General features: G+C 44.7%; 2 protein-coding genes across 2 annotated transcripts in view; both read right to left on the bottom strand.

The window, feature by feature from the left end:
- LOC128723624 (breast cancer anti-estrogen resistance protein 1) overlaps window positions 1-17,785 on the bottom strand; it is a 111,190-nt gene extending 93,405 nt beyond the window's left edge. Inside the window, exon 1 of the mRNA XM_053817383.1 lies at window positions 17,489-17,785. Within this exon, the coding sequence (XP_053673358.1) occupies window positions 17,489-17,785 (297 nt within the window). The remainder of the gene's footprint in view (window positions 1-17,488) is intronic.
- A 1,776-nt stretch (window positions 17,786-19,561) lies between these two features.
- LOC128724907 (DC-STAMP domain-containing protein 2-like) lies at window positions 19,562-21,705 on the bottom strand. The gene is made up of 4 exons (XM_053818628.1): window positions 21,228-21,705; window positions 20,906-21,166; window positions 20,623-20,836; window positions 19,562-20,564 (listed from the first exon to the last, which is right to left on the bottom strand). The coding sequence occupies exons 1-4, from the start codon at window positions 21,703-21,705 to the stop codon at window positions 19,562-19,564; spliced, it is 1,956 nt and encodes a 651-aa protein (XP_053674603.1).
- Between the last annotated feature and the right edge of the window lie 615 nt (window positions 21,706-22,320).

The raw sequence follows: 22,320 nt of genomic DNA, 5'->3' as shown, positions 1-22,320 counted from the left end.
GAAGGATTTAATCCACCCCGGAACAAGCCATAGACCGTGTGACCGGGCTGGAAGTGGTAGTATCCTTTTTTTTTTGCGTGACCCCGACCAGTTAACGTTAGCATAATATTCACCAGCTGTGGTGCCAAACGTCCAAAGTCATGTCCTGGCAGGTGTATAGGTTGCACTCAAGCAACACGGCAAACATTTTGTGCGTATCCCAGAAAAGGATTGGCAGAGCTTTCACGGAGCTTTACGCGACTTCCGGGAGTCGTTGTTGGGTGTAGGGAAACCTGCCGCAAGCTGAAGTACCCCGACCTCGGGAAACATTGCGACGACGCGGAACGAATTTTCCCTTTTTCCCAATGGCTCCAGAACTTTACGGCCACTATGCGGTTGTCCACCGCGTGCACGTACGCGGCCATTTTCGCCATCTCGTGAATTGCCGTACACGAAACGATCCCGTTTAGTGCCGGAAAAGCGGGAAAAGAACATCACCATTAGCTGCTAGCGAGACCACGGGCCGGAACTGAAATTAAGCACGTGCATTTTTCGTGTCCCTGTCGCTTACCGAATTGGGCCAAACACACATTATCGTGCGGATCCCAATGGTGTTGGGGTCGATGAGGGGGCAGTTTTATAGGCCATTCGGGGCGGCATGTGAAAATGAGCAAGTAAAAAACAACCCGACACCGGGTGCAACGTGATTATTGTTTTAATGAGTGGTAAGGCAATGTTAGCAGTTCCCGGAAGGGGATCGATGATGGTCAAAAAAAGGAGACGCACATCGGGACTGATGTTTCAGGAGTTGAAAGGCCTGAGTCGATTCTTTGACCTATTACGGTATGTTTATTTTTATCACTGTTTTCCCGGATCATTCGGGTATTCACATTTAGCAGTGATAATAAAAAACAGTTCATTTTGAATGGATTCAATGAAAAATATTGTACCACAACGGTTTTTTGGGTGTTAAAAACCAAAAGATAGCATCAAACATAAAATTGTTTATCCTGAAGCGAAATCGCAGCCCATCTGATAATTTGCCCCAAATTAATACCCAACGTTAAAAGCCGCCAATCGACCCCAGGTGGGATCAACAGTGTGAAGAAGCAACTTTCCTCCCCCATACCAAAGTAGCAAGGATTCTCAATCTCTCCAAGGGTAACGAATACTAAGGCCCCCTCCAGCACTTGCGTCGTGAAGATAAACTTTCTTCCTGCACAACTATAAGCGATGAAAACAATCTCTACCGATTCGGTTTTATCATTGCGTAAACTATAACACTCTCTCGAGATCTACGTCGACCCCGGGTTTCTCCGACCGTAAAGGTGCTCTATACCGACAATTTCAACTACTCCACGCCAGTTATTTGGCAAATTATCAACAACACACGGCACGGCCTGTGGAGGCACCGACACCATCGAATGCCCGCAGGTTCTAGAGTTCGCGAACTTTTCCACACCGAGAATTAGCAAAACTAACGCACAAACCCTCTGGATGCTGGTAATTTCGGAAACTTGCTCGCATCGCACTCTCTTCACACGGCTTAAGGGTAGCTACGGAAGCGAAAAAGTTGACAGCCTTGGTTGAATTTTAAGCCAATCAGTCGTGGGCACCCTGCGACGCAAAGAGCATCTTTAAGTGGAGAACAGAAGTTAAGATACGGCTCATTCAGGGCGGAAGCGCGAGCTATCAATCGGAAATGGGGCGGCAAGTTATTGACTTTCAACTTTGCCCGGTCAAAAGGGCTGGAATTCTACCGGGAATAATGGAAGGATTTGCGTTTGAAAACGAGTTTGCAGACAATTAGAAAGTCAAGAGACGCAACGGAAAAAGTTGACGAAAAGAGAAGAGTGCAATCGGGGACTGTGAAATTTTAATGACTTTCCAAAACAGGACGAGTTCAATTCCCTAGAGGTATATAATTCTAAGACCATAAATTCTATCGTTCCGTTGGAAAACGAATGCGACCAGCCTGCAGTGATTGAAATTTGAACGCAAGCAATAATTTTAAAATGTTTCCATAAAGTTTTCATCTTTTTTGCAATTACATTACAATTTATAAAATGTACATTCATTATATCAATTATATAATAATATTTATACGCCTCTCACCTCTTTTATCGGTATCACAACACCGTCTACTTATATTTCAATTGATACAATTTCATGAAATAACCATCCGTTTGACTTCTAATTTATTTCACAGGGAAAATCAACCTTCATTGCATATGATATTCATTTTGCAAAGGGCTGGAAATCGTGCTGTCAAAAACAGAAACGCAATGCAGGTACCACCTAATTGCGAGGGGAAATGGAGTCAAGCGTTTTATGTTGCACATCATCGAGTATACATAATTAATAGCGCAGGCGGAATCAAACGACCGAAAACAAAACGCCAATATGCAAAACCATTACCTTCCAATGTCGGTAGCATTATGCGAGCATAACGTGAAAATCAACTACCGATTCTTCGTGCTTTTATCGATCGATTGAATGATCAATGTTGCCGTTGAATTCTCTCTAATTCTATTTCCGTTCCGTTGTGCTAAATTTCGATGAAGCGAGTCCAAAAAAAAAAGACCCGAACAATCCTGTCTCTCGACAGTCGCGTGGTCATTCGTCATCGCGGAAATCTGCTGTGTGAAGCGAAATTTCCACTTCGGATCGAGGGTTTTCCCGCTTTTCCGACCAACCATTTTCGAACATTTCGTTTCGGCTCGCGATTTCAGGCACGGCTTTCAAGGCGGCTTTAGGTTAGGTTGCAATCATAAAATAAACCCCAACAACGGCTGTCACCTTCTTGGCGAGGACTCACGACGACGTTTGCGGCCGGTCCCCGGTGCCATGACGCGCATAAACGCATAAAACGAACCGATAATTTACGCTTATGGATTTTTGCTGTCCTTTCCCGCGAGGAGGAGGATGGTGATTAAATATAAGTAGCTGATTTACGATCAGCACGAAAACAACGACTCGATCGATGGCGGGATCGGTGAAACCATGAGCTTCAGCCTAAACCGCTTGAACGGCGCGAAAAAGGGCTGTAAGGGAAAAGAAACAAAAATGTCCATTACCGGTTTCGAAAGTAACCCAAAGGGACGACCGTCAAGAAGACGCACAGAGGGTTTCAACCTGGTCGCCTCTTTTGGGCCATTTTTCTCGGCCACGAGACGAATGGGTTTGCTCAACGAAACAATAAAACGGTCCATTCCAACGCAACCGTTGAGATTCCATCATCTCGAAGGGTATTCGCTTCACGCTCAATTTTGAGATGGTACAGAATCGTACAAATCTGGCAGCAAACCATCCGCGAAATGAAATATTTACCTCCGGAATGACGAGCGGCAAAAATTGATCTTCTACACCGAAACATCAAAACGGAAAGGAAATTCATAACTCCACAAGGAAAATACACCCGAAATCATGAGCTCATAATTGTCAGCTCATCATACATCAACGAAGCATAATAACAAGAACGCGCTCGAAGGCGTACGAAAGAATTTAAAGTATAAACTGGATTGCATAATACACGTACGATGGTGTACGTACTACTGAGTACATTAATCAATGCACACGGGGCATAGTTGTTTTTGGATGTTATAAAGAAGCTTCAGGAATTAAACTCATCATAGTCAGTTATAGACAAGACAAAACATAACATTTATATTTATTAAAGAAAAACTAAATCAACTAAAGTCCTCAAAAAATGTACTACAGTAAATGCGACTGTCTAACGCATTCCATCCAGTCTGGAATCCCATTCAATGCTACCACATGACTCATCGTCTCGGATGGCGCCTGCAAAACCCTTGGCCCTCACAATGCCGCGATTCAAAGACCACGCAGCTACTGCCTATGGCTAACTGAAGCGTTCACACGCAAGGCGCGCCACCCTTCGACGTCAGCAGGGTGCATAATTCCGCGATGCAACGGTGCAATAGTTTACACATAATGAAAACCGGTCACCGACGCAGCGGCTATTCGCGGAAATTGTGCACTTCCCTTGCGGGAGAACCATCTGGCTTAAGTGTGTCGGTGACTCACATCGACCACGATAGTCTTAAACCGCCAGCGACACTTTTAAGGGCGCGCATATTTACACTAATTGATCCGATAAGCATCGTGTAAGCACGTACGCTGGAAGCCAATGCCCTGAAAGTTCCCTTTTAAGTGTCAATAACTGCTTACTCAGGAGACATTCACCTCCGTGTGCTCGTAATGTAGAACGAAACAGTATTCGTCCAACGTAGTCCCGCATAGTTCGAAACGTCTTTCATTTGAAACTTATTGCTCCTAGATGTTGCGTCCAAGAGGCAGCATTCATCAGCGATATAACCTATAAATTTATTCGGTTCCTTTTTTTTGACCGTTACACTACACTTCGTTGAACCATTCCTATTCACCTTCACATGGATCTTTCGTATACCAGCGCAAAAGGGGTACTATTTGCGCCATAAATGGACATTTCCCCTCGGCGATACGTCAAATCGTCATCATTCATGGAGCCGCAACCCACAGACGGCGCCACTGTCGCCTGTGCGCTCATGATATTGAACGTTGCCGTTGTATTTTGTTAGGCTGCAGGTAATTAATTTCAGCCGACGTTCTTTTGCCGTCTTCATAACCCGCGTTTGTCTACGATCGGCCAGATCGCAAGGCCCACGACACCAACGTCGGGCGGTCAGTGGGTTAGCGTAAGATCTGCACTAGGCTGGTGATTATTTTTGCGGCTCCATGCATTGAGCAACAACTGTATTCCTATTCTGCTGCAATAGCCGCAGATGAAACATGAATAAAGTCTCCGCTGCACCTTCCAACAGAGCGTGATCCCCACCTCAAGTGTCTCAGTAAATGCATCATCTACATACTACCGGACGCGCCGAAGTGCCGTGTCCAGGGGCACGTTTAAGCCAGCAATGAGGCCATATACATCAACGTGTGGCTTTTTAGGTCAGCGCTCTACGCTCCCCACATGGAAATAACTAGTTCCCACTCGCTGCAAAATGAGTCCTCAGTAAACTCCGCTTGTTTCCTCAAAGTGATTAGAATAGATAACTTTTCCACGAACCGATTTGTGCATGCACGGCCACACGATCGCTGCTAGATTCCGCAGCATGAAGAACGCACGACCTCACACAACTCATTTAGTAAACACCGGATGATGAAAATAATGATGCTAAAACTTTCTTCACCGTTCGCCTTGGCCACCAAGCCCTTCCTAATGACAAGTTTCCTAACTTAGCCCACAAACATTCCCCAAATTAAGCAGATTTGTAGAAGAAAGCGAAAAAGGTACCTTTAGTTCGAAGACGACACACCTTATATATTGCATACGCTTCATCGATTCTTGTCGCGTGGGAATCGCCTATTCGTGACCGGAAATTCAAAACGCTTTTACCTGGTCAACTTTGCGTTCCCGACATCCTTGCCATTTCTTGGGCGTTCGTGCGAAACGCAACCAAGCTCACGGGATCCAGTGGACCCGGATTAGGACAACTTCGAGCTGGACTTTCTCGTTTCTTCCACCGAACGATCTGTTAATGTACCCATATCAAAGGCGCAATAATACCCATTCGATAGGTATCTCAGATCGGATCCCGGATCCCGGAGCCCTAAATGATAGTAGCCGATCAACGATTGGCAAAGTGTCCGATGGCTTCGACGACCACCGTAAACCCGGCAATAAATCAATGTACCAGGTCCTATCGGAACCATCATTACATCACCCAATTACATAGCGTTAGAACCGCTATTTTCGGCTCGACATACCGGACACTGGATTTCCTGCCGTCGTGTAGCATTCATCCTTCCCATCGACTTTGGGAAGGCAATCACAACTAGATCTGATCCGTCTTGAACCTACGATATAAATATCTTCAGCATTTTCTCGCATCGTCGGCTGTGGGGAAAGGATAAGGGGCATCATAAATTATGGAGATGCACAAGCGTCCCATTTTTCCGCTCCTTCATTGTCCGTTCACGTGTGCAATCGTACAAAACAACCGAATCTACCAAAACTCTCCTGTCCAGAGCTCGCTTCAGCACCGTTCAATATCAAGGATTCGTTATTCCGTTGCTATCCTTCGCCTCCGTAACAAGGTCAAAACATCCCCGAGGCCGACGAGAAAACGAGGGACAATCTACACACGCTGAATAAGATGGAAAATAAAATCCCACGGAAGGCTCGAATAAAACAAAACAAACGGTTGGGGCTAATAAACGGAAACAAATACGGTGTCCGCTCGTGGCCTACAAAATCGAGGCTCCAGGACATGGGTGGTATAAAAAATTCAAAACCTATCGGTATAAAAGTATCGAGATGGAGAAAAAGAAGAAGCATCTCAAACCAAACCATCCTCTCTCTTGCATTCGATGGTTGAAGCGGCCAGGAATCGGAATCATCTGAGCGAACATCGGACAGGTTGATGATACTTTATTTTCATCATCACCCCGGCCACGATTGCCGGCTGTCGATGGAAAGATTTATGCGACGAGGTTAAAGGAAAATTAAAGGGCACACCGTTGTCCCTGCGCTGCCCTAAGGCCTACGAAAATCCCTCCGAAATGACAGGGATTGAGAATCCTAGCAGCAACTCATCGCCAGCCAGTACCCTCATTTGTCATGCTTCGAGATGATCTGGAATAAATTGATCGCTGTCATTTGAAGGACCAAAAAATGGCAAATGAACTTATTCGTCCATAAACAAATAACTAATAATCGATTTCAAATATACTGCATACATAAATTAGGAAAAGTCTATTAAAATATTAATACCAATCAATAACATTTTAGTACAGGTTGTTTAGTGAATACAGTTAAGTACTTTGATGTACAGGAAATTTAAACAATTCTTCAAGTGCCAATCGTTTTCAGACGTTCATGCTTAAAGGACGTACTTTATGTTCTTGCTTATAATGAATACTTCAAATTATTATGATATTTTCCAATCGCTTATGAATGGCAACATTAGCGTATAGATGGAGCTGCATTTGGACAATACTTTTTATGAAAATAAAATACTGATTTATGGGTTGAATAAAAAGGCCAGCAGAGTTAACAAGAAATTTAAAAACCATTCAATACGTGTTGACATACAAATGGAACTCGGATGCTCGCCACTTAATACATCTTTGCAACCTCACTTAAATATGCCACTCATCATAAACCGATCTTCACCGCAACACGCGGCAACGCAGCAACCATCAGCTGCGTGAATGATCAACGTACTCGTTGATCACAACTGGCGCAAGTGCTCATGTTCAACCGTTCATTAGCAAATATCACTTTCGATCAACACTTGAATTTCTGCGGTCTGCACACAAGTCCACCGTTCGCGGACTGACACGCGGTTCAGTTGCGGTCACAGCGGAAATTAACTCGCCGTTCACACTTGCGTCTCGATTGCGATCGCACAACGAAGCGAAAAAAAAAACCAACAAATCATGCACAGCACAACCATCGATCAGCGGTTCGATCGATGGCAATTATGCAAAGGATAGCCGACGTCGCAGCCAATACGCTCCCGTGCAACAATGCGCGTAATCTGCATTCAATGAACCCCCGTCGTCGCGATCATTTGCATACCGCTCTGTTTTTTTCTGTCCACATTTTCTAGTTTCTTTCCCCCATTCTCGCCGTAAATGGTGCTAAAAAGATGCATTGCCGGCGCCGATGATGCAGCGAGGAGCGTCCAGATGAGAGCGTTCTCAAAAGACACCGAGATCGGTCATAACGTCACGATGCTCAAGGAAGACTGGAAGGCCGATCGACTGCTTACACGAGTCATCGATTTATCTTATACCGCTTGGCTGCACCTCGTGTGGATGCTGGTGGTGCAAATTCTCCATCAACGATCGAACAAGCCCACTTGACCACTAAATCATCGTTCGCTCACTCCCCGCGTTGTTTGCGACACGGCTAGTAATGGAAGCTATCGAGTCCGCGGTGTTCCTCAAACACTCCAAAAGGCTTAGAACACGCAGGCTCCTTCCTTCGAGGAACCTGTTCCCGGAATGTGTTCTCCACAGTGAGCAGCAAGAACGGGTGCTGTCGTGAACAAGACCGGGTTTTTGCAAAACACCCGTACCGGACCACTGGCAACGGACGGATAGGATATTTCTGCACTCTGATCTCATCTCGTAAGCCGGTTGGTGGCGTTGAACGGGCGCACGGCGTGTGCCTTCTGCAGTTTGTGTGTTGCACCTATCGCCCAACCTCAACGGTGTCGGTCATAATGTTAAACGCGACGAATTAAGCCATGGTACTCCTTTAATGGAGTCTAATATTAAAAATAATCGAGAGCATAATTATGCTTATTAGAATGATTAATAGCAAAAAGTTGATCCTTTGTAAATTATGGTTGCAGGATTTTAAAAAGATACGTTTCATTCACGTGTCTGATCAATAACTTACTCACTAGCCATTCTCGTCCAGCGATTGCGATTAATCACTCCGACGAAGTGTGGGCGAACTGCAGTACGATTATCCTTATTCAAGGACGATCGCAGGTTGGCTGGCTATTTTAAGCCTCGAACCGGATGTCGTTGGCCATCATAATTCAAAACTTGATCTTTCGAACGCTTGACGGCCCGGTCAATCCGGTCGAACAAGCAATTCCGGATGACTTCAGGCTGACCCGGTTGAGGGCAGTGACCAAAGTAAAAAGCCGATCATCGGTGTACGATGAAAGTATATTACCATCGTCACGCCTCTCGTCAACAACAACCGTCCTGGGTGACTGGAGTCATCTTCTGGAGTCAGCGGTTCACTGAAAACGATGCGTAATTGGAAATAATTGTACGGTATTAAACAACGAAAATTACCATTTCCATGCGAATCCTTTCCGCAAGGATCCCAAGCCACACGTCTCTTTTCTCCCCGCTGAACGCCACCTGCTCCGTGTTCGTTTTTCCTTCCGTAATTGTACCATTTAATACTGGCCCGAGGACGAAGTCTGGTGTCGGACGATGATGATCCCACCATGGAGCGCTCTGCTACACACTGGACTTAAGAAAGAAGCTACCATAATACGCCAGACCGGTTGAAACGCTATACCCTTCGTTAGTTCATCTTCAAATTTTTAAAAACAGTCAGTATTTAGTCAAACTATCTCGTTTCGGCATGAAGAGTTTCTACTCGACTACTTGATGAAGCAATGAGCAGTATTTGTATTTGATTATATTTATATCTAGCTAACGGTACGTATGAAATAGACAAATAGAGCAAATTTTTTTCTAACAACCAACGACAAGCGGAATAAAAAGAAAATAGCAACGCGAAGAAACTATTTGAATCCATTTTGTCTTTTTGAGTAATCGCAAAAGATAAATTTCATCGATATGAATTCGCAGAATAAGGCCATTCATTCCGGCATCACGTAGAGTAAGAAAGGTTCCAGAAAACCCAAAACTATCAACTGTTCCTCAAAAGCACAACATGAAAACTCCATGAAAAACATCCGCATGGAGCTCAGTTCATTCAGAACGTACTTTTATTGCCACACCCATGGAAGGAATCATAGAAGCAACAACACGCCATCGCCAACGGGGATTGATTAGATGAAGCTAATTTCAGGCTCATTAGCACCCGCTGAGAGGCATATCAAGATACAGAACCAGAAGAAAAAGTCCGCCTGCTTCACATAGCAGTAGCAACATTCGAACGGCTCGAAATGGCCGAAATGAATAATCACACCGCACCATCAGGCGGCTACCGAAAGAATAAAAATAAATTCTAGCTTCTGCTTGTAAAATAGGCCACCAGCAAGCAGGGCAATGGTAGGATCTGACACGGGTGAGCTCGCAGAGTTCCTTCCTGGTGTGGTTGAAGATTTCGTGATAATCGGTTTGTTCAACAAACCACCGTGTGTCCGGTTTGTCAACGCCTTGCTTCTTGTCACTTGACATCTCGGGAAACAACCCACTCTCGACAGAACTACACTGAAAAGCGATTCATAGATAATCGAAGAAATTAATAAATCCGGCAGGTGTTACAAGAACCAGGAATGTTGAACGACGATACAACCTACAGATAAGTTTTACTAAGAAACGTTTCATTTTTGTTATGTTTATGAAAGAATTAAATTCATTTTTGAATACCTCATGATGAAGTTTTACCAAAATAAATGTACATAAACACAAAAGGTAAGATAGGCTTTCTGGAGGTATCTTCGTTGACCTAAAACGTAAAATCCTTTCGAATCCTCCACTCATTCAGTCCTAGATATAATTTTTTGATTCACAGTATACTTTGACAATAAAATGATGGTACTTCGTCAGCAAACAATCTGAGTTCTTGTGTTGAGTAAGATGAATAATGTAGCACAGAGAAGCAACATTGAGATGAGCGAACGATCCCAATATGGAATGCATTCCCACTCCGGTGTCTTTTATCGTGAGTCGCAATTTTCACTCCCCCAAGAAACTCCATTATTTTCAACGAATGTTTGCGTCTGTTTCCAACTTTTTCTCGTATGCCACATCCCAAGCCGGCACAATTCATGAATACGAGATAATGAACAGAGCCGACGCAAGAAACGGGAACAAAACCCGGAAAAGAACGTTTGCACAAAGGATCTCAGCGAACGGTAGATATTAGAGGTTTGAATGGGCACAGAGAATGGGAAAAAGTACGTTTATGCAGATCCAAACGGAAACTGGATGGAGGTTTTAATTAGTGATTTCGGTTAATTAGAAAGGTATAAAATGTTAGGAACAATAAGCTCGGAGATTGATGGGTCATGCGTATTGGTGAAGTAGCAAATTTGAAAATCAATTTTTTTTTTCAATCTTAACACAACTTCTTCTCTGTTACGAAATATTTTCAAGCATTGGGATACTTTTAATTTAACCACAATAGATAGCCTAAAGTTAATGAAGTTATTAGCTTTATCTTCTAATCGAAATCCCAATGATGACGACCTCTCTGTCGGATAATCAAATAAACAAATGAGATATTGATATGAGATTTGATAAATCATTACACCTACATCCCTAGAACAGCCAAAACAGTATAAACAGTTCTTTCGTTCAAAGGAAATCGACTTGTTTTCTTATATATTTTTTTCGTAATCAAACAGCGTATTAAACAACACCAGATCTATGATTTCTCCTCAGCAGCTACTGGTTCGTGTACACTTTTATCTCTTGGATCGAAAATAAAGAAACAAATCTTCCTGCTATGTGACCGGAATACGATAAATGAAGCCAACAGCAGGCGAAAGAACATCACTAGAAACTGAACCATTCTCCAAAAACTAAACGAAGCGATAGACGTTTCTTCCTCATCTCCAAATTGAGCGCATTCTTCCCGAAAACCTCCGACACTCTGCAACCGAGCTACCGAACTGGCCACACTTTTGCCTTTCAATCCCATTCCCGACTGATGCATTTCCGCTCCGGAGCTGGCTCGAGAAACAGGCGCCCCAAAGGATCACCATCATACGCTAACGAATTCTGGCAGCATGCGACGTGGCTTATTCCCTTTCCCGAGTACGGCGAACACATATTTACCGGAATGCCACACACTCGAAAGCAGCGGCGCATCAAAAAGGCCACCCCAGTGTAACCTCCCAACGGTGTGGCTACTGGATTCTAAAACTCTTAGATATTCCTCCTCCCATAAACCTTACCGAGATCTCACGAACGCGAGAAGGTCGGGTCCTAGGCGACACCACCAGAGAAGTAAAATATCACCAACGTTCCGGACCAGGCACCGGAGCAATGAACGCTAACGAACCGTCACCGGAACGGAACCCGTAGGCGACCAGACCCCACAGTAAAAAGAAGCAACCGTCCGTCTCAAGCCGTTAGCGTCAACCGGCACAAAAAAAAAGAAAGAATCACGTTGAAGAAAAAAACGATAGAAACGGAGTAAAGAAACCGTCCAGATGACCAGAAACGGCTGGACGTTTCCCGCAAGAAACAACGTTCCAGCAGTGAGGGTCACGAAGAAAGTGCATCTATCATCGACGAATTTCGAGCCCCAAAGTGTCGGTCGGTGAAGATGCAAGCTAGATTGGGAGAGCATGGGCGAAGGTCAACATCATGCAGCATTGGTGACCTCTCCTTGGATGCTGGGGAAGCCACACGTCGATCGATATCGACGATCGATTTGGGCATTCGTGAGGGCCAACGTGAATCCTTCGGCGTTGCCGTCCCGCCGAATGAATCGATGCAATCGCTTGAATCGGGAATCACCGGTCAAATCAAACGTTCCCTCTCCTGTCCTGAGTGTGTGTCTAATTCCTTGGTGTGTTACCTTTCCCCAAACGTACGACTATTTTCACCCAAACTTCTATAAATATTCAACAAACATAGCAAGGGTCTGCGCGGGTTCAGACGGCGATGGTTTCCCGATAAGTAACTCTTTCTCCCTCGGACTGACCACCGATTGGGGGAGTTTAATGGTACTTCGAGGGCGCCTAGTCTGTGGGGAAATGAATCGCTTCCATTCCCTGAGCTCCGTCTGTCCGATTCGAACGAAGTTAACGAGCTGCAATAACAATAGCGGAGAACAAGTTGAAGACAAAACGAAACACTTTTCACCGCCATGGCCAGTGGAAGTTGGCTTTGGATTGAAGACCGCGCCACGAGGTCATTGGTGAGGGTTTTTTTTTCGATGCCGTCCCGAAAGACCAACGAAACTGGAATAAGACACCTTCTACGAGTGCGGCTGCTGTTCTAGGGACTTTTTCCCTCGCCCCAGGAAGGGATCTTATCGTGAAGAATTTAATTAAAAGCGACACCGGTAGCTGGGCAGCTGGAAAGCGGGAAAGCTTTTATCGATCGCGTTCAGATGATTGATGGGAGGAGAATAATGAATTTATTCGCGTCGTCTATCGGCCCGGAGCGCGGTGAGAAGACAAACAATTCCTCCAACACCAAAGTTTAATCCTTTCAACGGGTATGCTATTCTCATTTTCGATCACGTAAAATTTAAAGCATCTTTAATTTTTCACAGGTTTTTACATTCGCTGAACCAAGAGCTTCCAATTGTCGAGCCATTTCCGCTAATTATTTTTATGAAAACCAAATTACGCCTCCAGGTGGTTATAAGAAGAAACCTTGCTATCAAAGAAACAACCATAAATTAGTCAATAAAAATGCTACGGAATCATCAATCACAACCGATAAAACGTGTCTTCCCGCGGTACGGTAAACACGTGGCCACAAATAAGATAATCACGGTTGATGGTTCGCGCGCGTTCGCCACGAAAATGCGGCTCACAAAAAAGGGCGACAAACTGTACGCATAATAAACAGAAGAACATGCCTTTTACCAACCATGACCACCTACCGCATGCTGCAGGCATACGGTCGAACCAGATAAGCAGCGAAGCGAATGGGCCCACGTAAGGAACGATCGGAGAGCCATCCGAAAGGATGTAAACAAAATTTTCCATCTTTCCGTGAACCGACAGCATAGCGCGCAACGGAGGCGATTCCGAGGAAATCCTCCAAAATTTCAGGCGCGAGTTTAGCGGCTTTTCTTTGTGAAGCACTGAAAAAAACGCCGAAGAAGCCCTACGCTTGAACCGGGGATACTCTTCTGCGATCGAATCTCCCAAGCCCAACCGAGCGCGACAATTGCCTCCAAAAGCTGCGAACAAAAATGTCGAAAGAAAGGAAAACGAACGATGGAAGAGTGTTTTTCATCGTCTCGTTAGCTGTCATATTTAAAGTGTCGTTTTTTCGTTTCGATAAAATTAATGATTATTAAATCAAACAATCGGGAGTGTAGAACTCACACGACGACGATCCGTTTTGGAAAAATCGATTCAATCGCACCGTCCCAGCCGTTTAATCGAGCGTTTGCTTTCCGTCCCGTACGGGTTTTTGTCATTCTAATTCAAACATAAATTATCATCTTAATAAGCGGCGCGTTGTTGGATGCTGGAGCACAACAAAAAAGACCCACGCGTTTTACCGCTTCTTGGCGATCCTTATGAGGTAAGTGTCACAAATCAGCTCCTGACCGGCGAGTGAACTCTGTGGTGAAAATAACGTCGAAGCAACGAAATGATCAAAAGACGAAACAAGTTGTTGTCGGATAGAAATTAAATACCGATAAGGTACGGAAAAGGGGAAAACATTCATACGAACGAAAGCATAAGCCTATAAATTTTGGGAACAGTCGTTGGTAACAAAACGTCCCCACAAAGTCGTACCATAAATCAACAGGCACGATCCACGAGTGAAACGGTCACCAAGAAATCGAACTGACTACCGGCGGCAAAGAGAGGCTCATGCCATACGAGGGTAACGAACTAACGATTTATGCTTTTTGGACCTGTTGCGCGGGCGCAATGAAAAAAAAGGGAAGATCCATGGCCACCATCACCGAGGAGACATCTAATTTTCCGTGCATTATAAAAATGGGTAATTAAAATCCTGCGATAAATATAAGAAAGAAATCATTTTGATACAAGAGGTTTTAAAGTTAGATGATAAAACATCGATAAAAGGACCACTTCATGAGATTCGAGCGTACGATTTTCTTTATCGCCTACAGCACAAATACTTATTCGAGCACAAGCATGACCAAACACACGTTACGTTAGATTAACGAATTTGAAGGGCTCAACAGGGTGTCTAAACATGAGAAAACATAAAGCACGCCGTTTGGAGCTCAGTTCCGGTAAAGTTTTGTCTTCAGCTAGCTAACTTTCACCACGAACTTCATCGGGACGTCCGCAGGCCCTTAGGGCGAGTGTATCAGAGGCGCACCTACGATGTACTTCAACAAGTCGGTACGTTACACAGTTCGACGTGGAGAACTTGGAATACATGTATTACTGATTTGCTGCGCTGTGCTTGCAACTATACTCGGAGTTCCCAGATAAATTCGTTCCGCTGTTTGAAAGGCGACTGGATTCCAGAGAGGTCGGTCTAGCCCGAAAAAATGTCGAAACCAAAGCAAATACACGATGCGGTACGATTCCAAAGGCGCGATGGGAATAATAAAAAAAAAACCAACAAGTATGTCAAACACCAAAAAAGCCGGTCAATATTTGGTGACAACGATAGTCCAGCCGAGTTGACACCTTTTACCGTGGCGCAGAGTTTGTAACCTGCTGGATCGTGACACCTTTCCTATCGCCCTACCCAGCGGTGCGATAATGCTTGTCCAAATCCATGTTCGACAGTTGATCTGAAAGGGCCTATACGATCGCAGAGGGTGGTGATGTGCGTTTATCGCCGACGGCTACTTGGATAAGTGCCATCGCCTGGAGACACATACGAGCCACGTTTCGAAGCCCTCCATTTATAGTGAATCGGTTTCCAGACGCGTCCCATTTTCGCGCCTCGACCAACGTTCGTCCAACGAACAAGCGAAACAAAATCAAACAACCTCAAACACGTGTTTTACGAGTGCAATCGACCAACGAGGTGGGTTTAAGCCTTTTTTTTTCTTTTCAAAAAATTGTGTTCCTTTGCGGGTATGGATCAAACGGAGAATAAGAAGAGAGCGGATCTGCGGACAACGAAAGGCACACACAGAAACAAGAAAGGTAAAAGACCTACAAACGAACCTACGAAGCCCAGAAAAGTCCTTATCGTACCGTCAGACACGCTAAGCCCTAGTTGATCCATATTTATTTTCACTTTCATTTTACCGCGCATCTCACGCGGGTGTGAAAGGGCGCTTGAGATATGGCGGTAAAATATGGGTACATTTCGCTTTAAATTTCGTAATTAGTTCCCATGCATAAGAACACAAGAGCAATTGAAAATGTAAAGCATGGTTTTTGAAAAAAATGGTAATTTATGATGCAAAAGTGCTCATGTAAACAAAATAAATTTATTGGAAGATAACATCGAAAAAGACAAAATATAAACATTTTGCTACCTTGCAAACGAAGTACATAGAGGTACGAAGTAAACAAAGTTCAAAGGAAAACCCGAAAAAGATAGCTGAGTTTGGAATTTCCCAGACTCTTATCTTATCAAGAAGTTTTTTCACGAGTGTGTCAGTACCAAGACATAGTCAAACATACTATCTCTGGTCTGCTTGGGTTTCAACTATTTCAACGAATTTTTGTCGGAAAAATAATCAACTTCAACTAAATAAAAATAAAGATTCACTTCAATAGAGCGTTTAGCAACGGTCACGGTAACGAATCGTCGCTGCAAGCGAACAAAATGAATAACAGGATCAGCTCATTAACCCTCTACGAGGATAAAAAATGATTATTATAATACCACGCCATCGAAGCAATCTCCAGCGTAATATTCCGAGCACCAAAACGTCGTCAATTTGCACCATGGCCCGTAGATTGCCAGATTATCCGGCGAGGAACGCCACGTCGCTGTCTCCCTGTCGTCATCATCGCGCTATGAGCGGTTAAAAAGGCACACCTTGAACGGATTAAACCTTGCTTACAGTTCTAGTTCACAAACATGAAGCGCTGTAGCATAACCCGGCTCATAAAGGACCGCTCAGCTCAGAGTAATCGGAAGTCACCGAGTGGAAGTTCGGTAACCCTTAAAGTGTGACCAAAGAAAAAAAAAAGTTCACGAATACGCTTTTTGGGTCCACCGCCAGCCAGTGTCCGTACCAGAACATTACTTTAATGGGTTTTCTTCCTGGCTTCACCCGCTTTCCCGCAGTATTGCGCTCCATTTCTGTTTCATACGAATGAACCCCTGCTGCAGGCAAACACACTCGTCGGGGTGCTTGGTAATCCACCTCATCCTCATGCTTAATTCAGCCACTCGGTACGATACACCCGAAAGTCTGTGGAACTAACTTCCGCCATCAGGCCGACACTCACAACGTTGAAGGGCAGTGTGCACGAGTTTGCCGTTTTCCACAGGTCCAACGAATAAGAAAGGGCACTTTTCCCATGCTTCTCATATTTTGCAGCGGTACGGATTTCCTTCCGTACGATCCAATCAGTCGTGTTTTTTTTTTCGACGCAATATTGCTACTACCCAACCTCTTATAAGCCCCTTTTACTCTGCACGTTTCCCTTTAAAAAGTGAACCGACTTTCCCGTTCTAGTGAAATCGGTACAATTTCTTCAAAGCAACTCCTCATGCTGACTCTCATCGGAGTCGCTCAACTTTCAGCATCACACGGATCGATTTTCTTCTCGATGGCCTGAAAGAAAGGACGTTGCTACTTCCGGATCACATTGGTTCTGGGAAGGTTCCGCTTTGGAGCTGTATGGTACATCCCATGGGAACGGATTAAACTGTTGCATGAGACTCCGGATTTGGTTTTGCACTTTACAATACATGCGGTAAATTACTCCACATCTGCTGTAGAAATTTGTTACTGACATTAGTGGCTTTTCAACAGATGACACCTCGGGTTATGAAACGAACTGACTGGACAGAACGCCTTTCTGCATATGGGCAATATTTTTCAGTTTCCACATCCGATGCGCTAGAGATACTTGTTATTTTTAATGTCAACCGCTCATTTCCCGGGCATCCTTGACGATACCAATCAGGAAACGATGATAATAAACCCGCAAGGAGATTAATCAGCCACACCTACCTGCTCCTTAGTCGCACACTGTTGCGTTACCGGCTGTTCCTGTGGTTCCGTCATTTCCGAAGCCCCATCGTCTTCGTCCTCACCCTCGTCATCTGCAGCTTTACTCTCAACTGCCGGTTTCTCGTCCTCGTTGGGCTGCATCTCCTTTTGTATCGTTTCATCCATCAAAGGCGAGTTGACATCAGTCGATGTATTTTCCTCCTGCTGTTCATCATCCTCATCATCCTCTCCCATCGCAAGCAAATGGTCCAGAGACGGTCGCACCGGAAACACACTACCGGTTGGCGCAGGTTCCATCGTGATGGGTCGAAAAGAAAGCTCCTCTGCGTATGTGTATGTGTGTGTGTGTGTATCGTACACCTCAAAGTTTGGTTCGTTTTCGCCTCCGTTCAACAGATGATTACATAATTGAGCAGAACCATAGTACTATTTTGGACCTCTCGACGCGAACACATGCCACCCGGAATGCCGTGGACCCGAATCAATGTGGACACCCCAAAAAAGAAAGTATTCCGGCACACACACGCGCGCGCACAAACACACTTTTCCTTTGTACACCGTACACGCAATCCTTGCTGCGTCCTATCGCAGAACAAGGACACCAACCATACGCGAATTCAATCGCTTTTAGCCTGCAGGGATGGCGATTGGCATCAAGGACCACAGTGTGCTCCTGATAGATCCTGCCCGCCCGCGCGGAAAACTTCACACGTTACGCAGGAGGGAAAATGCGCGTCCGTACACGCACACGCATACGCCTGTGTGTCTGTTTATGTCCACCCTTTTTCACCCAGCGTTTGTCTCCTTCCCGGGGGAAGGCGCGCAAAAGCAAGTCCGATTCGCGAAAAACGCACTGCACACCGGTTGGAACTACTTGCCAGACTCCGACAAAGCCCGTAGACGTACACACAACCTTTCCAGAATTTCCCCGAGCAGCGGAACTCGGAACTCGCTCGCTACGGAATCGCGCGAGTGTCGTGCTCGTGTGTTCGGCATCCAGCAGCCAGCCAGTTTGTAGCCCTCGCAAAACCCGACACACTGACCGAAGCTTTTGAGGAAGAGTTTTCCAGAGATGGTGCGTGAAAATGCTGTGAGGTCACAGGAAGGAAAAATCACAACACCGGCCGTGGTTTGCGCACACTGTTAGTTGACACAAGCACTGCACCTGGAGCCGCCTAGAGCGACAGACCATTCGAAACGTTCCGCCGGTAACAATTGGTCCAGCCACCGCCAGGATAATGCGACAGGAGCCAATGGAACCGGGAGCCTGTGATACTCTGCCACCGGTGTCTGGGTGGCGCTGGATTCATCAACCCACCACACAAAAGCGTACACCCGGGGAGCCGATGTCACGGGAGATAACAAAGAGCCTGTTATCCTGGGACGGTGAGCCGTTTGCTCTGTCACACTCGCAGCAGGCTGTCTCTCTCGTTCCTCTTGTGCCGGTTCTCTGGCCGATTCTCTGGCGCAGGCCGACACTCTCGGCTAGTATCGTTCGCGCTTTTCCATACCCACGGGTTTTCCTTCGAAGGTGCGGTTCATTTTCATTCATTCGATTTCACAAGAGTTGGGAGCGGAAAATTTCTACTCCGTACCGGCGTTCCGGAGGCTGCGACAATCTCTGTGACGTCAGTGCCAGTGCGCGGACCAACGGATTGGGCGCCGAGCGTACAGGTGGTTCGAGGAGGCGGGGATCTAAGTGCTCAGTACCGGTAGCAGAAATCGGAGAGAATTTCGTCACTCATGCTGTCGACTCCAGGTTTCGTGTAGCGAACGAGTCAATTTATCTATGTGGTGTGTAAATATGTGTCCTTTTCAATTCCCACTTTGGCGGTTTTTACTCAGCCTTTATAGTTTAGATATTTGATTATGCAGAAGCAAATTGATTCTGATTATAATCGTTTATGATTGAAAAAAAAACTCAGATCAGAGGCAAAATGCTACACTTTATTTTAATTTATATGTTTGAATTTTCAAATGTTAACCATCTTCAAACGTCCCTTCAGAAACATCAAAAACATTGTTTGCATGCGTTTCGTGAATGTTGCATGCGAAGACTTTCATATAATGCCCCTAGATGGCGTTAAAGGATGCTCTTTCAAAAGAAATGCCGCTTGTTATGGAAGACGATTCAACGATCAGCGTGGACAAGCAAAGCGAGCAGCTATTTGCTGTTTCAAGAAAGCAGTCCTGGCAGTAGACACCAGGACATTCGGGACGTATGCAACGAATCTGTACATCTGATTGCTCGTCTAATACATCACCACACAATGTACAGCGAACAGATCGTGCCGTTCCGAGCAGTCTTCGCAGGATCCAAAAACGGTTAGTCTTTGCTCGAACCACATCCAACCAGGGCACCTTTTCGCGATCATTCCGAGCAGTCTGGCCAACGATACGGCGTCTGAGAACTTTAAGTAAGCTCTCCCTTTTCAGTAAGATATCTCCATATAACCATATGGCTCTGGCACGAGCTCGAGCGGGATAATATCGACGCATTACGATTTGCCTCACGCGCAATCCGTACGGTTCCATGAAGGCAAACAACCAACAGAGTGCGAGTAGCGTTGCAATCTGACCGTACCGAGCGAAACGAGGAATTGACGCATCTGGAATACACCGAGATGGATCGATAGCCGTTCCATTGACGATGGGTTCAAACGATCGTACGATATCACGCAATATATCTGCTAACACACCATCACCTCTCACGCCTATCGCTAGCGGGGTTGTATTGCTCAGAGTGGATCCTTTCAAATAACTAGGATCTTCTTGCATAAAATGTTTTATCAGAGTGAGTAGCCAGTATAGCGCGTAATCCGCGAACAACTGGCTTCCTATTTGAATGGTTGAAATCAACAAAAACGTCAGTGATTTCGCTATCCGAAAACGTTCCTTCCACGTCAAATGAAAAGATGTCAAGGGAACATATCGATAACTTTCCTTGCGAGTTAGCGGAAAAACTGTTTCAACATCTAACGCCATCCTTCGATCTTCAATGGCATAAAAATCTTCGGATAAGAAACGGTTATCGAAGCCATCTTTCTTCATGTAATTCCTCCAGTAACGAACAGCTCTAGAAACGATAAATGGCATGAGAAATGTATCAATTTTTAACAAAACCATGCACAAACCTCAGAACAATACAAATAAAAAATCCACTAGTAATTATTCCCAGCACATTGAATGATCTTCGCAGAGGTAAGCTTCGGAGGACAATCTCCTCTCGAACATCAGCACTAACTTCGACAAAAGTTTTTGAGACATTTGTTACAAAATCAAACGAATGATCGTATTCAACTTTTACACGGAACAGTTCCTGCATGTTTCGCATTAAAGTTTGAATACCTTAAAAGAAGATAAGCTAGCAATGTATGTCCTTACATGGCAAAGCATGTGAGTGGCTCAACAATTTACCTTGTTCAATTTCTGCCACCACGCTATCGCTAATGAAATCGATCAATTCACAGAAATAATCGACCATTTTCGCACCGTAGCAAATTGTTTTGCCGACCTGCGTGACCTCACACAGGAAATCCATGTTTCCCATTTCTTCCTTGCATCCTTCGATTGTTTGATCTAGTGCATTGAGGCATCGATCGGATGGACTTCCCATTTTATCGTTGCAAACGGATACCACATCCCGCAGCCAGTTATACGCTTTTTTGATCGAGTAGACTACAATGTAATGAAAATTAAAAAAGTACTTTCAACACTCACGGTTCGATTTCCAACTGACGGATCCTTTTCACCAGCTTCAGCATTTCCATCAGCGTCCGTTGAATCTTCATGAAAGATTTCTCCACAGTTTTCAGCAAGTCGTCTATGATCTGTTTTATGGCAAGAAAAGGAACCTGAAGTGCCTTCATCGTATCTCTAATGGCCACCTTTAACTGGTCCTGAGTGCAGCTTAACGTTTCTCCTAGTATCTCCACATTGCGCATCGTATTCTCGGTCGGTCCAGTGACGGTTAGAATGAAAATGTATCCAATCAGCGCTGCCCGGCCGCGTTTGCTTAAGAACTGCGGCACCAGTAACATTGTAATACAACGAACACTTTTGCTTCGCTTCAACATGACCAAGGCAACCGTGAAGCATATCACTATCAACAACCACTGCACTACTGGAGCAAACGAAAATTGACTTAGGAACAACACTTTCACGATCAGCGTTTGAATGGCAGCAAGGCCAACGATTTCAAAGATTCGCTGAGACATTTACGCACATTCACTACACGTAGACGATACATGATCTCAACTATGTGAAATCAACATTAGGAACACAAGGGAAACACTAAAACAGCAGCCGTAATGTTCTCCCTACGTACTATGATTTGCAAACGTTTTATGTACAACAACATGTTACTATTTACGTTTGGGTTTCATGACAGAGAATAACATTATCTTCTTCTTCGTTTAGGTGAAAGAAATGTGGCCCATTATAATATCGGAACACGCGTTTCACTATCTCGAAATCCTAACCTAACTTTTACAACATTCAACTCTAATGATCATCTAGCGGCCTCTCTAGCGCATTTTACCAAAGATCGATATAATAAGCATGTTATCGAACAATGCAAGAACCGATAGTTAATCAGCACGGCTTAATAGAGCACTAAACATGAACATGTTTCGGTTATGACGATTTATGCACGGTGTATACTAAAACTCCTGGATAAAAAACAATCGCAACTGATCTTACGAGTACGCAATTTGAAGCCCTACTGACGTACCGAAGCTGTCATTTATGTTGACAACGCGAGTATGTACAAATGTGTGTGTTGAAACCCAAATGTTTTGGAAGCTGTTTTCTTTGCGTTAAAAGTTTGTTGA

The sequence above is a fragment of the Anopheles nili genome, chromosome 3, assembly GCF_943737925.1.
Source record: "Anopheles nili chromosome 3, idAnoNiliSN_F5_01, whole genome shotgun sequence".
Taxonomy (NCBI): Eukaryota; Metazoa; Arthropoda; class Insecta; order Diptera; family Culicidae; genus Anopheles; species Anopheles nili.
This window is presented reverse-complemented; position numbering and strand designations above follow the sequence as displayed.